Source organism: Aethalodelphis obliquidens, unplaced genomic scaffold, assembly GCF_003676395.1.
Source record: "Aethalodelphis obliquidens isolate GAN/ISIS:26980383/991018 unplaced genomic scaffold, ASM367639v1 scaffold48, whole genome shotgun sequence".
Taxonomy (NCBI): domain Eukaryota; kingdom Metazoa; phylum Chordata; class Mammalia; order Artiodactyla; family Delphinidae; genus Aethalodelphis; species Aethalodelphis obliquidens.
The window spans coordinates 10,187,279-10,201,062 of NW_020837992.1; the positions used below are offsets into that span (position 1 = coordinate 10,187,279).

General features: G+C 41.8%; 1 protein-coding gene across 1 annotated transcript in view; it reads left to right on the forward strand.

Annotated features, from left to right (window-relative positions):
• The window catches only part of PROX1 (prospero homeobox 1), a 48,720-nt gene that overhangs the window by 10,996 nt on the left and 23,940 nt on the right, over positions 1-13,784 (forward strand). Inside the window, exons 3-4 of the mRNA XM_027082969.1 lie at positions 5,967-6,074; positions 11,944-12,138. Of these exons, the coding sequence (XP_026938770.1) occupies positions 5,967-6,074; positions 11,944-12,138 (303 nt within the window). The remainder of the gene's footprint in view (positions 1-5,966; positions 6,075-11,943; positions 12,139-13,784) is intronic.

Genomic DNA, 13,784 nt, shown 5'->3' on the forward strand with positions numbered 1-13,784 from the left:
TTAAAATCTTGTGGTGGTTGATGTTTTGGGGGAGTAGAATAGTAGCATTGGGGGGGGCAACTAGAGACATTTCTTTTCTATAAATTGCCAGATGGATATGAAATTTAGCAATTAAGTTGGCTGCTGCTAAATTAAGGGTTTTGAGCAATCGTCTTGATGACTAGAGATTGACATTTTCATATCTAACCCTACTCCAGAGGCTGCCGTGTAAGTGCAAAGTCCCAGCTATGGTGGAAATGTGTTTTCCTTGATATGAAGTTCATCTCCTTCCAGCCAGCTCAGGATAACAGTGAAGATTTCTGATAAGGTGAATGGGAGCCACAAGTATGAGACACACTTGGGTAGTTAAGCACATTGTCTCTTTCCATAGAGAGGAAGAGGAGAATGACGTCTTGAGAGAAAGATTTGAGGACTTAAGATGTAAATAGAAATCGAGTGTTGGTTTGGTTGCTGATTTAACTTCTGACTTTCAGAGCTCTAAAGTTTAATCCACCAGTCATGAATCAAAGCTGCGCCAGGCACCATGCCTTACACATCATAAGCAGGCAATAAACATTGGTCCAATTGGACTATAGCTGTTGGTGATGAGAAAGGCAAAGTACATAGACACAGACCTTGAATGTTTTTTTTTTTACCCTCTGCAGGAGAGCACCTTCTGGGGTTCATACCAGGCTCATGTCCAGGGCTAGACCCCATTGCTCCTCAGAGATCCCTTACTTCATTTTGAAGCCAGTGGTAGTGATGGTGGGTTGTTTCTCTCTCTCTCACTTGTGCGCGTGTGTGCGCACACACACAGGAAAGGGACGTGCCCATTTGGATGAATATTTGAAGCCAGGTTTCAAAGTCTTATAAGGCCATACTAAACTCTTTAACTCAAGATTCCAGTTTCTGGTTTTGTTTTGTTTTTTTTTTTTAGACTTGTCACCGTATCCAGATAATTATGCCTGTGCTTTTTTTTTTTTAATAAGTTGGGTCTTCTAAGAAAAAAATCTTTAGATCGCTCTAAGTGTTGACTATGCTCACTGTCTCACCCTCTCTAAATCCCCTGAGGAATTTTGAGGATTTGAATAGAAAGAACTTCCTTTTCTTTCTATACATATCAAAGACTTTAAAGAGAATTTAGTTGCTTCTTCTTCAGAGGAATAACTTCACCTCTGTCTTACCATAGAAGATTCTGCTCAACAGCAACGGTTTGGAAACACCTGTATTCATATGAAATGTTAGTTGCTTACACCTGGAGTTGTTTATTTTGTGTAGCTAAATAATTTTGGCCTCTTGCTGCAATGAATGATTACATTTCCCATATGCCGGCCTTCCAGCCTCTGTTTCTTTCTCTTTTCCCTTCTATGATCTCGCCCTTTTAGCCGTTTATCTCTTTGCTGTATTATTTCTCAGGAAGAAGATAGGCAAGCATCCTTTTCTAGAGTTCACACAGTTCTGAAGCCAGTGAGGATCTGAGTGTTTGCTGAGAGGTTGGGTCTGCTTTTCTCCTGTCTCCATCCTTGTATGGCGATGAGTTCTCCCCTTGACTTACCTGATGGTGTCTAGGCAAAATTCTCAAGCTTTTAGTTTAAAGAAACCTCTGGGAACCAGAGATTCTGGTTATCTTACTGAAGTAAGATAACAGCAAGTCATCTTACTTCAGTTTAGGTAGACAAGGCCATATGTGAACCTGTTCTGCAGTTACTCTTAGAAAAGATCAATAGAAATGAGGAGAAATGGGATGAAATGGTACCTTCATGACTGTCATTATTGTTTTTATTTTTAGTCCATGGCTTTCCAAACTGTAATGAATAATTGAATTCTTAAGGAACAATTCTTTCCCACCGCAAAAGACATCATCTGTTTCCCTGAACAAAGTAGCCAAGATAAGAACTATTAAGAACACCAGCTTATCGGATAAATCCATTCTGAGTTCAGCACATTAGGCATATATGTTGTACGTAATAGAGCACACTACCTTGTTACCCCTTCTAATAGAAAGGAACTAGTGAATGTGTGTGCATGGTAAACTGAATGTCAGTGAACCTGCACCAGAAGGTCACATCTTGGATATAAAAACTGTGTTCAGTATCTTTGCAAATGAATCTATTTAATCAAATATTGAATTTTATTCAAATTTCAAAAGAAACAGCCAGCCAGTTGTTTTTCCTCCTGATGTTCCTTGTCATTCATCCTCTTTGCATCCCAAGAAAAATAGCCTTGTTCGGGCCTCAAACATTTGCATGCACCCAATTAGAGCACAAGAGTGGTGTTCTAAGCACTTAAGACATGCAAGGGAAGAAACTGAACCTCTTCTCCGTGACAGTCAGCTTTCCCTGTTCGACTTTTAGGGAGAAGGTTAAAAAACACGTGAAGTTCAAAAAGGAAAATGATTTAATAATTTGAAACTAAAATCCATCTAGAAAACCTGAGTTAAAAATGAATTTCTAAAATGGGAATTAATCCATAGAAGTTGATGTTTTACATCTTTGGAAGTGGTGCGGGGCCATAGGAATTCTGTTAGGTGTATTAGCTGTAGCGAAACATGTATATTAAAGATTGGAAGACTCTGGATTCCCCTTCCCCCTCCCCCCAATTATGGACTAAGTAAATTAAAAATATATATATCCATAAACTACACATCCCACCGATTATGTTAAACTCCTTTGTGGAGCAACAACTTGCTCTATCCCTTTAATTAAATGTTAGGGTTTAGATCTTTTCTCCCCTTTTAAGGATTCTAAGGGAGGAAAACTAGAAACATAGCAAATCAGAGCCTAAGGAGCAAGCTAAAATTCTCCGGGTTTCAAAGCGCTTTAGAAATTGTAAGCAAGTGGTCCCGATCCATTTGGTTGGAACTGCAGCATGTAAAACCTCTAGTCACAATTCAGGGTTCAGTTGGAAAAAAAAGAGTTTTCTTCCTGCAGCCTTCACAACCTATTATTCTCCCATTTGCCTTTTTGCTGCCTCTGCTGCTTCTCCCGCGGCTGCTGTTTAGGTGAAGTTATATTGTGCTTGGTAAACAGACACCACTTAAATTCTCAGGTTGTTTGCACACCATTTTAGGTTCAGCTGCAGTACCCTACTTCTCTTATCTTTTATATTCCCGAGCAGATGTCTTTCATTAATTTATGGATTTATCATCTTTTTTTTTCTTTTTCTTTTCTTTTCCTTTCTTTTTCTTTTCTTTTTTTTTTTTTTTTACACCTGGCAGCTGTCTCAAGTTTCAGCAGTTATTGTCTATTTTGCATTATACATAGAATTGAATGTCATCTGTCTTCACAAAGCTATGGCTAAGAGAATTGAGGCAAAGCCACATGAGCTGCCGGGACAGATCTTGTTTGCGTTCCATCCCCCCTCACCCCCCCCCCCCCTTTACCTCCTTAATATTTATTTGTGCTCATTTTCTTTCCTGGCCTTGAATGGAGCTTAGCTCGTGTTCAGTACAGCTGTATGTTTACTGAATCTATTCCATCATGAGTCATTGTGCGTGTGTAAGTATCCTGGAAACAGCTAGTGCTTTCTTGGAAGAACAGTTGCTTTTCAGCACAAGCACTTAAAAGGGAAATTAACCAATTGGTCAGTTCAGATTTATTTTGAAGAGAAAAAAAAAGGATTATCTAACTGTTGGCTTTTAAATCTTTCATTAGCTATTTTTAATAGTTTATTAGAAACATATATTTTATGGGAATTTTATCTTAATTACACGATGAGCAAGAAATAAAGATGTATTCTGTGTTTCATTTCCACTGATTGATTCCAAGTATTTCCAACAGGAAGCATTTTAAAGCAAAAAAACGTACTTGAGAAATTCAAATTAGGATGATTTTTTTCATGAAATAAAAAGCCTTTAAATCCCAACCAAAATACGATGGATACTTTGCTCTGTCTTTTTAGATAAAAAAAGACGAAAACATCTTAGCATAATTTAAAGACACTGAAAGCTTCAGGAAGTTTTGGTGACTCAATAACTATCTGAGAACCACAGCAAAACAATTCGTTTTGTATGAGACCAAATTTGAAAAGGTTTGGAACTTTTCCCTGCTAATAATTAATTGTACTAGGTTGTTTGGACGTAGCCTTCTGAAAGAACAGATTAGAACCCAGATCTGAGGATGTTTGTCAAAGTTTGGACTTGCCTAAAACTCTTATCATGAGGCAATAGGAGACAGCTTGCAACTATTATTTCACTTATCCATTTGGACAGATGGTCCTGAAGTGTGCCGGGCTCCTTTAGTCCCCTCTCTCAGTCTAATGGAGGTTACTGGAGGGCCTTTCAGCCCTCTCCTTGGCACAAGAAGTATGTCAGTCATAAATTATCGTCTTTGTAATCATTAAGGATCTCAAACAAAAACACAAGTTCAGTTAAACTGCTTTGGCTTACAGATAAAACATCAAAATTTCTTTCTTCAGTGTTTATTTACAGTGAAAACAAAAGGCTCAATATTTAACCTTTCAATTTACAAACTAAGGTGATCTTTTTCAAATTGCGTGATATTAACGGGAATGCGAATTGATCAAATTCTCAGCAGAATATTTGGTCAAACCCCCTGTTATAAGTAGTCAGAACTTATCAGTATTAATTCGATTATGCTTCTCTAGGAACTTTCTGGTTTCCCTGTGTTCCTAAGCTTGGTCATGCCGTACTTGATGATGGTAATTTAGAAACTTTCACCTTTCCTAAATATCTGGGTTTATTTGACCTTGCTTCATACGGTGTGAAATTTTTGTTGGGTTTGTCAGCCAACTGTGTGTGTTTGCTTATGTGTGCGTGTGTGTGTGTGCGCACACCCACACGTACATATTTTCTTTTCTTTTTTTTCCCCTTATTTTTTCCCAGACTCTCTTTTAAGAGAAAATCCTTAGAGAAGCTTCTAGGAAGGACCCTTAATTGACCTTGTGGGGGACCACATTGATTTTCTCCACGTGCATCTTCATTTCTGATAAATTATAAAGCCATTAATTTGCTGAGGAAATGGCAGGGCCAGGCTGCGGCACAGATGTGACCAGAGCCATCCCAGCTCCGAGTCTGCTGAAGAGTGCCAAGAATCTGGGGGAGAATCAGGAAGCCTGGATGGTTATGCTTAGCCTCACATTCTCTTGGGAACTGTTTTAGTTGCTGCTGTTTACAGATCTAAAAGGTAATGATGTTTCCAGATAAATAGACCTTCTTATTTTGGGTAAGTGGCCATTTATTGATCTGCTAACCCACATTTATTGATTCGTTAGCTCCAACCACTGTGCCACTCTCAAAGGAGTTAACTATAGATCCAGGAGAGGCAAATCGTATTTGGTTTTGGATCGTTGCTCTGACAAAAGCAACCCCCCCTCCCCGTTCTCTCGGTGCCCAAACTACCCCTCCCCAGTTTTAGCTGTTATTGAAAAGGAAACAATTAAAAGGATATAAAAATAAGACAGGAAGAAAGTGAGTCAAGATGCTCCGTTATATTAGCGCTGAAAGGTGAAATGTGAAGCTTGCCTGACAGTGTTCAGAATAATGCATTTTATATTTTCGTGTACATTAGTGTAATAATTGGATGTCATCTGCAGAGAGCGGAGAGAACAAACAGAACTGTAATTGTGAAGAAGGAAAAAACTCTCATGATAAAGAGTTGTGCAGTACCTGTTGGGTGCATTTGTCTCCTTAGCAACAAGTGAACGTATAGATAGCGTAAGGACTTCAAATAGGGGGAATGTTTTGCCATCCTCACCACGAAGTCTCCAGGATTCCGCAACTAAATTGTGCATCTTCGCCATTATATTTGGCAAATTCTGACCGGCAGTGGTCATTGTGAGCAGGCAGCAGCAAGTTAGTGGTGGATTCCATGGCCAGCGCCATTTATCTTCCAGAATGCCTATGGCTGCTGGGTGGTGGCCCTCCAGATTCCTGGCGGGGGGGGGGGGGGGGGGGGGGGGGGGGGGAAGGGAGGGATGGTAGGTGCTTGTGTTTCAAGAAATTGTTTCCTTAACCAATTGCATCCTACATGCAGGAAGGATTGTCACCCAATCACTTGAAAAAAGCAAAGCTCATGTTCTTTTACACCCGTTATCCCAGCTCCAACATGCTGAAAACCTACTTCTCTGATGTAAAGGTAAGGACATATTTCATTATTAATGTTTTCAATTTCTGTGCATGAGGTAGTGATTTGAACTCTTGGAAGTTAATGGAGATGAGTGTGGAGTTGGTTGGTGAATACACCTACGTTGTAATTGATTTAATGCATTTGTCCTTTGGTCTAAGGCTTTGCCAAGCAAAGAGGAGGCTCCTTGTGTGTTAAGAGAAAGGACTGGGCGCACAGGTTTTCATTCTAGTCCGGGAAACTTAACCTCCGTCTTTATGTGTCTTAACTCCTGGGAAGAAATTTCAGTTGGTCCTGGAGGGATGTGCTTTAGAGAATTTTATTTTCCTCCCCTCAGCCACAGTAAACTGTTTCTGTTTTTGTTTCTGTTAGTTTCCCCATATTTGTGCTTAGGAAAGCAAACACTAGCACCTCTTTTTCCCCCTGTCGAAAGGAGCGTACATTGAAATTCTCTCTGCAGTAGCTGCTTAAAAACAAAAGTGATGATTGTCTCTTATTTACAACTTAATTTGTTGTTGATGTAGAGTACACTGAGCATAAGGAGAATGAATAAAGTGACAGATTCAGGACACATTATTCAAATGAGGATATGAAAGCTGTCGGCCTACAGCTGCAGCCTCCCTCATTCTACAGAATATGGGGACCTCCTGGTTCTGTGTGTGTGTGTGTGTGTGTGTGTGTGTATGCGTCTGTGTCTATGTGTGGGTTTTAAGTAATTGTTTGCAACAACTTGATGTTGTGTTAATCATCTGTAACTTTTTAAAACATAGATTGGGTTTTGATGATGATAATGACACACATGGTATCATTATCCAACGAACTCGATAAACATTACATTAGCCGAGATTAGTTTATTAAGGCTGGGTGCTCTTCCCCCCACCCTCTCCTGCCCACCCCCGTGTGTACAAGTTCTTATTTCTGCCACGGAGAACCCACAAGCTGCCAAAATGTGCCCCTTCCTCCGCGACTCCCCTCTCTCTGCAGTGGGTTTTGTGCCCGATGTCTGAGTCGTTTCATTGGCCCCTTTCGCAGGCCGACCCATTTCAGTCTTGCCTTCACTGGTGTTTTACTTGGCCTTGTAAGAAAAGTTCTGTTTTCCCTCCTGTTTGCTTTTCAATCGTGTAGCAACTTCAGCCTTTTATCTCTCTCCTTCCCTGGCTGAGCTCCTTAAGGAAGGCATGTTTCCTCCTCCTTCAGTGCCAGCAAACTGGGCAGGATGGGAAGGCAGAGAGAGGCAGTTACTGAAACAGCTGGATAAGAATCATTAAGCCCAAGAAAGGTCGAGTGCCACAGTAGACCAGGGGAGGGTTGGGACCTCGTGGGGGACCATCTGAAACTGACAAACTGAAGGGCATTTGTCGATTGGTTGAGGACCAACCAGCTTCTAGAGCCTAGTTCTTCTTCCAGGGCATCCTCCCAACCCTTTAGTTCTAGGAGGGGGACATTGAGGAGAGGGAGAAAATTGTTATTGTGTGTGTGTGTGTGTGTGTGTGTGTGTGTGTTTAGATGTCCATGTTACCTCCTTCACTGCTCTTGGTGCTGTGATCTGCAGTGTTGTGATATAATGATAACAACACCTTATATTATCTATAATACAATATCCTTTCATTCAGAAGGCCAAAGAGCTTTACAAACTGCATACATAGGGATCACTCATCTACCGCTGACATGCAGACACCTAGAGGGTGGAAAGTAGAAGCCATTCTGAGCCAGCAACACTATCCAACAGTAGATGTAAATATTAGAAGCATTCATGTTTTTGCACACGTGTGGCGGGGGGAAGGGCAAGGGTGGGGGAGATAGTGGATTTGTAGCTTTAGAAATACCGGGCACTGTAAACCACCGAGAAATTGTTCCCATTCCTTTAGAACACATCTAGTAATTCAGCTTTGCAAATAATCACTCACTTTATGTAAATAACAATTAAATACCTGGGTGACCATTTCATTTAAAAAAGCATTAATATTCAGATTATAGATTCCATCCATATTCTATCCATACTGGGAAAGAAGGCTGTTAGTTAGAATGTACGTGAGTCTGGTTAACTCCCAATTATCCACTCTAATGGAGGGGAAACAGTAGGGCATATAAGGCAAAGCAGAAAGTCACTGAAGGTCATTCCTCTTTTATTTTTGGAATGAATTATACATTTTTAACTTTCCTAATTGTGTTTTTTCTTTGGCTAGTAATAAATGAATTTATATTCCCTGAGCTTACACGAATGATAGTGGGAAGTCATGCATAGAAAGGGAAGGATAGTCCAGACAAGGTGTTCCAGAAACTTTCTAGGAAGCAATGGCAGAGCGTTCTTGGATTTCTTTAATATTAAGGAAAATCCAGCATTTGAATATTGACAGTGCATATACTCATGCATATGTATGTGTTATATATATATATATATGTAGTGTGTTTGTATGTGTATATATATATATATATATATACACACACATATCTCTATCTAGATATATAAATGTGAATACTTATTTGCAAGGCTGAAATAACTATATAGATATACGATCCAAAATTTTATTTCAGTCCAGATTCAAGAAACCACAGAATTGAGAAATCCCTAGAAATTGGAGAAGAGACCTTAGGGTTTTATCAGAAATGAAACCCTGCGTCATATATCTTGAAAAGGACATATTCTTGTGACTCTGGACCAAGTAATACTTGTCGCAATGATACAAGCGTATACTTGTTTGTGGCCACATACACGAAGAGAAAATTCCTAATTCTAGCAAAATGTCGCTTTCTGAATCACAGAGTCACTTCATTTCAAATAGTGATCAGAAGTTCGTTTTGCAAGTAAAAAAACCAAGAGACTCACACGAGTGGAAAATATTTTGTTTCATGAATAAGGTGTAGCCTAGGTGTCCATCCAAGACACAGTTGGGAGGTAGCGCTAGACTGAGTTAATCTCCAACCAGCTCCTGGTAGGTGAGCCCCACCAGAGCGATCCTCCCTCCCTTGTATTTTTCCTTAGGAAGGGAGACAGTGCTTCACTCTCCACTCTGGGAAGGAAGTGAAGGTTTTTAAATTACCTTGGAAAAAAAAAAAGAGGTAGGAGGAAATCCTATACAATTCAGAGACGTTGGCTTGGTGAGAAAAATTCTTCTATGGTGATGATATACATGAAGGACGAAACCAGGGCCGTCTTAGTTGAACTCCCAGAGTAAGAATCTAAACAAAGTTCCGTGTTCTCACAGAGAGTCCAGCTTAATTCCCTCATCCCAACATTCAGCCGGACAAAAAGCTCAGCTCATGGGCCTTCAGCTCCTTTGAGAAGGGCAAGGGGGCATGTGGGAGACGGAGGCCGAGGATCCATGGGCCTCCACCGTCTTCCCGGGCGCTCCTGGGTGCTGATTTTAATGTACAAACTAATAACTCTTAGACCACTAAGTACAACAGATTCAGTGCCATTTTAGCTTTGAAGAACAGACGCTCACGGCTTTTCAAGCCGGCGGTGTTAAATGATGTATCTCATTCCCTCCACCCCTTGAGTCAACTGCTGTCCGGCCAGATTAAGGTGTCAGATTGATTTGTTTTATACATCTTTTGACCATGCTCATTGAATATTTAGGAAGTTTCTCCAGCCCATATTGAGGCTGAGATGTCCCGTGGGAAGCATTAATCAAAGTCACAGAGACTCGTACACTGTGGAAACACAGCCTCTTTATTGTAGCGATCAGTTTTTGCAGTAACACATTAACACGACAGAGCTTGCCTTGATAGAACAATTGATCCTTTTCTGGGAAGCCACTACAGAATGGGGGACATTAACTCTTTCAAGTTGCACACTTTTTCTCCCCCAAGGTGACTCTCTGGAAAAGAGGGGGCCGGCCTCTGCTGGTGTGGCCAGCAGCCCAAACCGAACGAATTTCAGTAAATTTCAGTTACCTCCCCGTGGAGCAAACCCTGCTCTTCAAGCTGTTGTGCTGGTCATTTTCCTTGTCTCATGTTTGGGGAGTCTGTTGTTTTTGCCCATTCTTCCTCTCTGGTATTTCCATTCTCTAACAATAAGCTTTAAATCTCCCTTTATGTCCCATTCCTAAATAATGGCGAGTGCACTTACTTTTTTGTCCTTCCCCATTAGGTCATTCATGACCATTCTAGAAAAAAAATACCCTTCTATTTTTTTCCTCTACAGTACTCTTGTCCATATGAGACAATGTCTTGTAACAATACAGAAGCCTAATCTCCATGTCAAAGCAATTTTCATTCCCCAGTGCACAGCCTGCTATCATTTTGTAATGTTTTGTTTCTTATTCTAAAAGAATTAAAAAGGAACAGTAAGCCGTCACGGGGGCCTGTAGTCCTTATCTCAGTGTCTGGAAATTTGGACAGTGTATTTTACTGCTGAGATAAAATGGAAAGAACTCCAAGTTCAGCAAATCGTAATGGGTTTAAGTTCTATTGAAATCGGCAACCAGAAGATCAGATAACGGGGGTCCTTCAGTTGTCTTTTTAATCGGGTTCCCCGCAAGGCTGAATAGAGACAGAGCAGACACACAGAGTGAAAATATAATTCTTGGATAGGTTAAGTACATGTTTGAACTCTAGCAAGCAGAAGCGATTTGCTGATGACTTAATCATTTTCTGGTCAATTATCTGTAAGGGCCCTTGCAACTCCATGGCAATTATGATGCAAGTTGGCCTTTTGGGAGAAACACCAGTCTCCCTGCTTCTGTTTCCTTGTTACTTCCATTCTCTGCCATAAATTTTCATTCATTTATTATCTTTGCTGGTATAGAAACAACTTTCTGTGTAGTAATTACAGCCCCGATACACACTTTAGCTGTCATCTTGCTGGAGTCTGGATGTTCTCATGGCCAGTGTTTGATAAGTGGTCTTTGTTGATTTTTGATGAATGTCCATCTTTTTCTGGGGGCCCAGGGAAGGGAATGTCTGTGATGACAAAAGGCAGGGGGTTGTCTGTCAGCCTGCCTGATATAAAGCTATGGATTTATTGGTTTTGACTTGGCAAGTTGAGATGCATCTGTCCTTTACGTGCACAGAGGACTGTCAATAAGAATGGTATCACTTGCATGAATCCAGGAAGACATCTTCATTTAAAAGGTCATTGGGAAACCTTGGTAAACAAAGTTGTAAAGCCTGATCATGTTGTTGTAACTTGGCATTTAAAACACTGTAATAAGATTCTGTCTATGCTGTCTGTGGACTGTGTCTTAAGCACACCTCCCAAACTGCATAGACTCCAGTGGGAAGGGGGCATGGGTCCTCTCCAGTGCTGGCTGTAGGAAGTGTATGAACAGGTACGGAGGTTTGACCAGACAGCACCAGCCGTGGGTACCGGGTGCAGACATTAAGTGGAATCATAGCCGACAGCCACGGGGATCACCCATTACCCAAAACTAAGCGAGTGCCAGATTCCTCCCCTTTTGTGTGAAAGCCATTTGCCAGCATTGAATGAGATTGTCATGTGGTGACACAAATTCTCTTTAAAAAATAAATCACGCTCGTGGTGAAGTCACGTGACTCACCATCTCTGGTACTTGAATATGACGACTTCCCAGGATTCTGTGGCTTGAACGAATGTCCACAAGAAGTATACAAATGCAGTTTGTTCTACCGAAAGATGAAGGACAACGTTTCAAATAAGACATTCAGCTTAAGGAAAATCAGATTTAGAACATGAGGTTTCCATTTGAGATGTGGAGGGTCGTGACGCAGTTTCCATCGTTAGTTGGTTTTATAATATCCCGTAAGTATATCATTGCTCTTGCCACCATTTTGGTGGAATTAAACACATACCTTTCCAAGTAAGGAAGGGAGGGGAACTTTAAAAATTCTTCAAATGCTTAAAGAATGAATGAAGAAAAATGGCAATGTTCTTATCCTTTTCAACATTTAAATTTAACAGTTCAACAGATGCATTACCTCTCAGCTCATCAAGTGGTTTAGCAATTTCCGTGAGTTTTACTACATTCAGATGGAGAAGTACGCGCGTCAAGCCATCAACGATGGGGTCACCAGTACCGAAGAGCTGTCTATAACCAGAGACTGTGAGCTGTACAGGGCTCTGAACATGCACTACAATAAAGCAAATGACTTTGAGGTAGGAACTCATCTTTGTTTTTCGGTCATCTCCCTTTTTTAAAAAAAAAATTATTTTCTTTAGAAATGCCCCAAATCTGTCTTTTTTTTTTTTGCTTTGGTATCTCACACAAGCATCCCCCAGTAGGGTAAGAGGTCGAGTGGCAATGAAGAGCCCCCCCCGTGGGTCCCGTCAGAGTCCTGGGAGCTGACCCACTTCCGTTTCCTTTCCCATCCCCCGCCTCTGCTGCTTGCTTGGAAGACCCATGTGGCCACACAAGAGGGAACTGGCGAATCCAAAGAAACGGCAGCAAGGAACACACACAGAGTGATTCCCTTTCCAGAGAAGAGGTCCCTCCCCCAATAGGCCTTTTTCACATTTAGATTCTGGCGTGTGGATTGAGTTGACATATGCTGCGTTCAGTGGTAGCTTCAAAAGTTGTTTTCTTAAAATGTCTAGAAAGATTGATGGGGAAGTGATTCCACGGTTTCAAACTTTCATGAGCATTCATTTCCTTTCTGGAAGAAACGGTGTGAGAATTTCCCAAGTACCTATGATGAGAGACCCATGGACGTCTCTGTTCGCTTGTTTGCTTCTGGTTTTGTTCTTCTGGGAGGACACCCTTGTGTGTTCACTTTGCACACGTGCAGCTTCACGGGCTTGCTGCCCTTCCTTCATACGGTCTTATACATACTTGCATGTGTTTGCAACCTGCATATTCCAGGCACATATGAAGCAGTGCAGATGGTTCCCAGAAAGCCGTATCTATGCAACTATAAGAGATGTGTGGCTATGAGTAAGGCATTTCTTTACTGGCTGATGTGGTGCCTCAGCGTTTTTCATTGAACGGGATGACTTTCCATGAGACAACACCAGCGAATCTCCCAGTACCCACAAAAGCATTTCGCTGAGCCCTGCTGACTGGGGCAATGATGGCTGGAAGTGGGAATGTGGGAAGGGTTCTGCAGGCTGAACCTCTGATGATGAGAATGGACAGGCTGTGGCTTGACAAAGGTGGTCCTTCTCTTGTAGTACCTTGAGGAGGAGAATTTTTCCCCCACATCTGCTCGTGCGCGGACCTTATGTTAATGTTCTTGCTTTCCTTACGCAGATAGGTACCCCCAAATGCCCGCAAAGTTCTCAGTGTCAAAGGAGAAAGGGGCGGGCTTCCCTGGTGGCGCAGTGGTTGAGAGTCCGCCTGCCGATGCAGGGGACACGGGTTCGTGCCCCGGTCCGGGAGGATCCCACGTGCCGCGGAGCGGCTGGGCCCGTGAGCCATGGCCGCTGAGCCTGCGCATCCGGAGCCTGTGCTCCGCAACGGGAGAGGCCACAACAGTGAGAGGCCCACGTACCGCAAAAAAAAAAAAAAGGAGAAAGGGGCACCTCGGTCTGGCCTTGTCAATACCGACCTGAACCCCACTGTCCCCCGCTGCTTGCCCATTCCTCTGGGGACCCTTCTCCTTAGCAGATCAGTTTTTGTGGCTTATGAAGAACTGAATGGGGAAGTTTAGCAGCGGGAAAGTCATGGTTTTTCCTTGAAAGTTGGAGTGTTTATACTGCAAGCCACCAATTTCTCTTTGCTATCCAATACCAATGTATTTTTCTTGCCAAATGGGTTATAAGCAAAGTTTTTCCTTGGCCAAACACATTAAAAGTGAGGCTCCTTC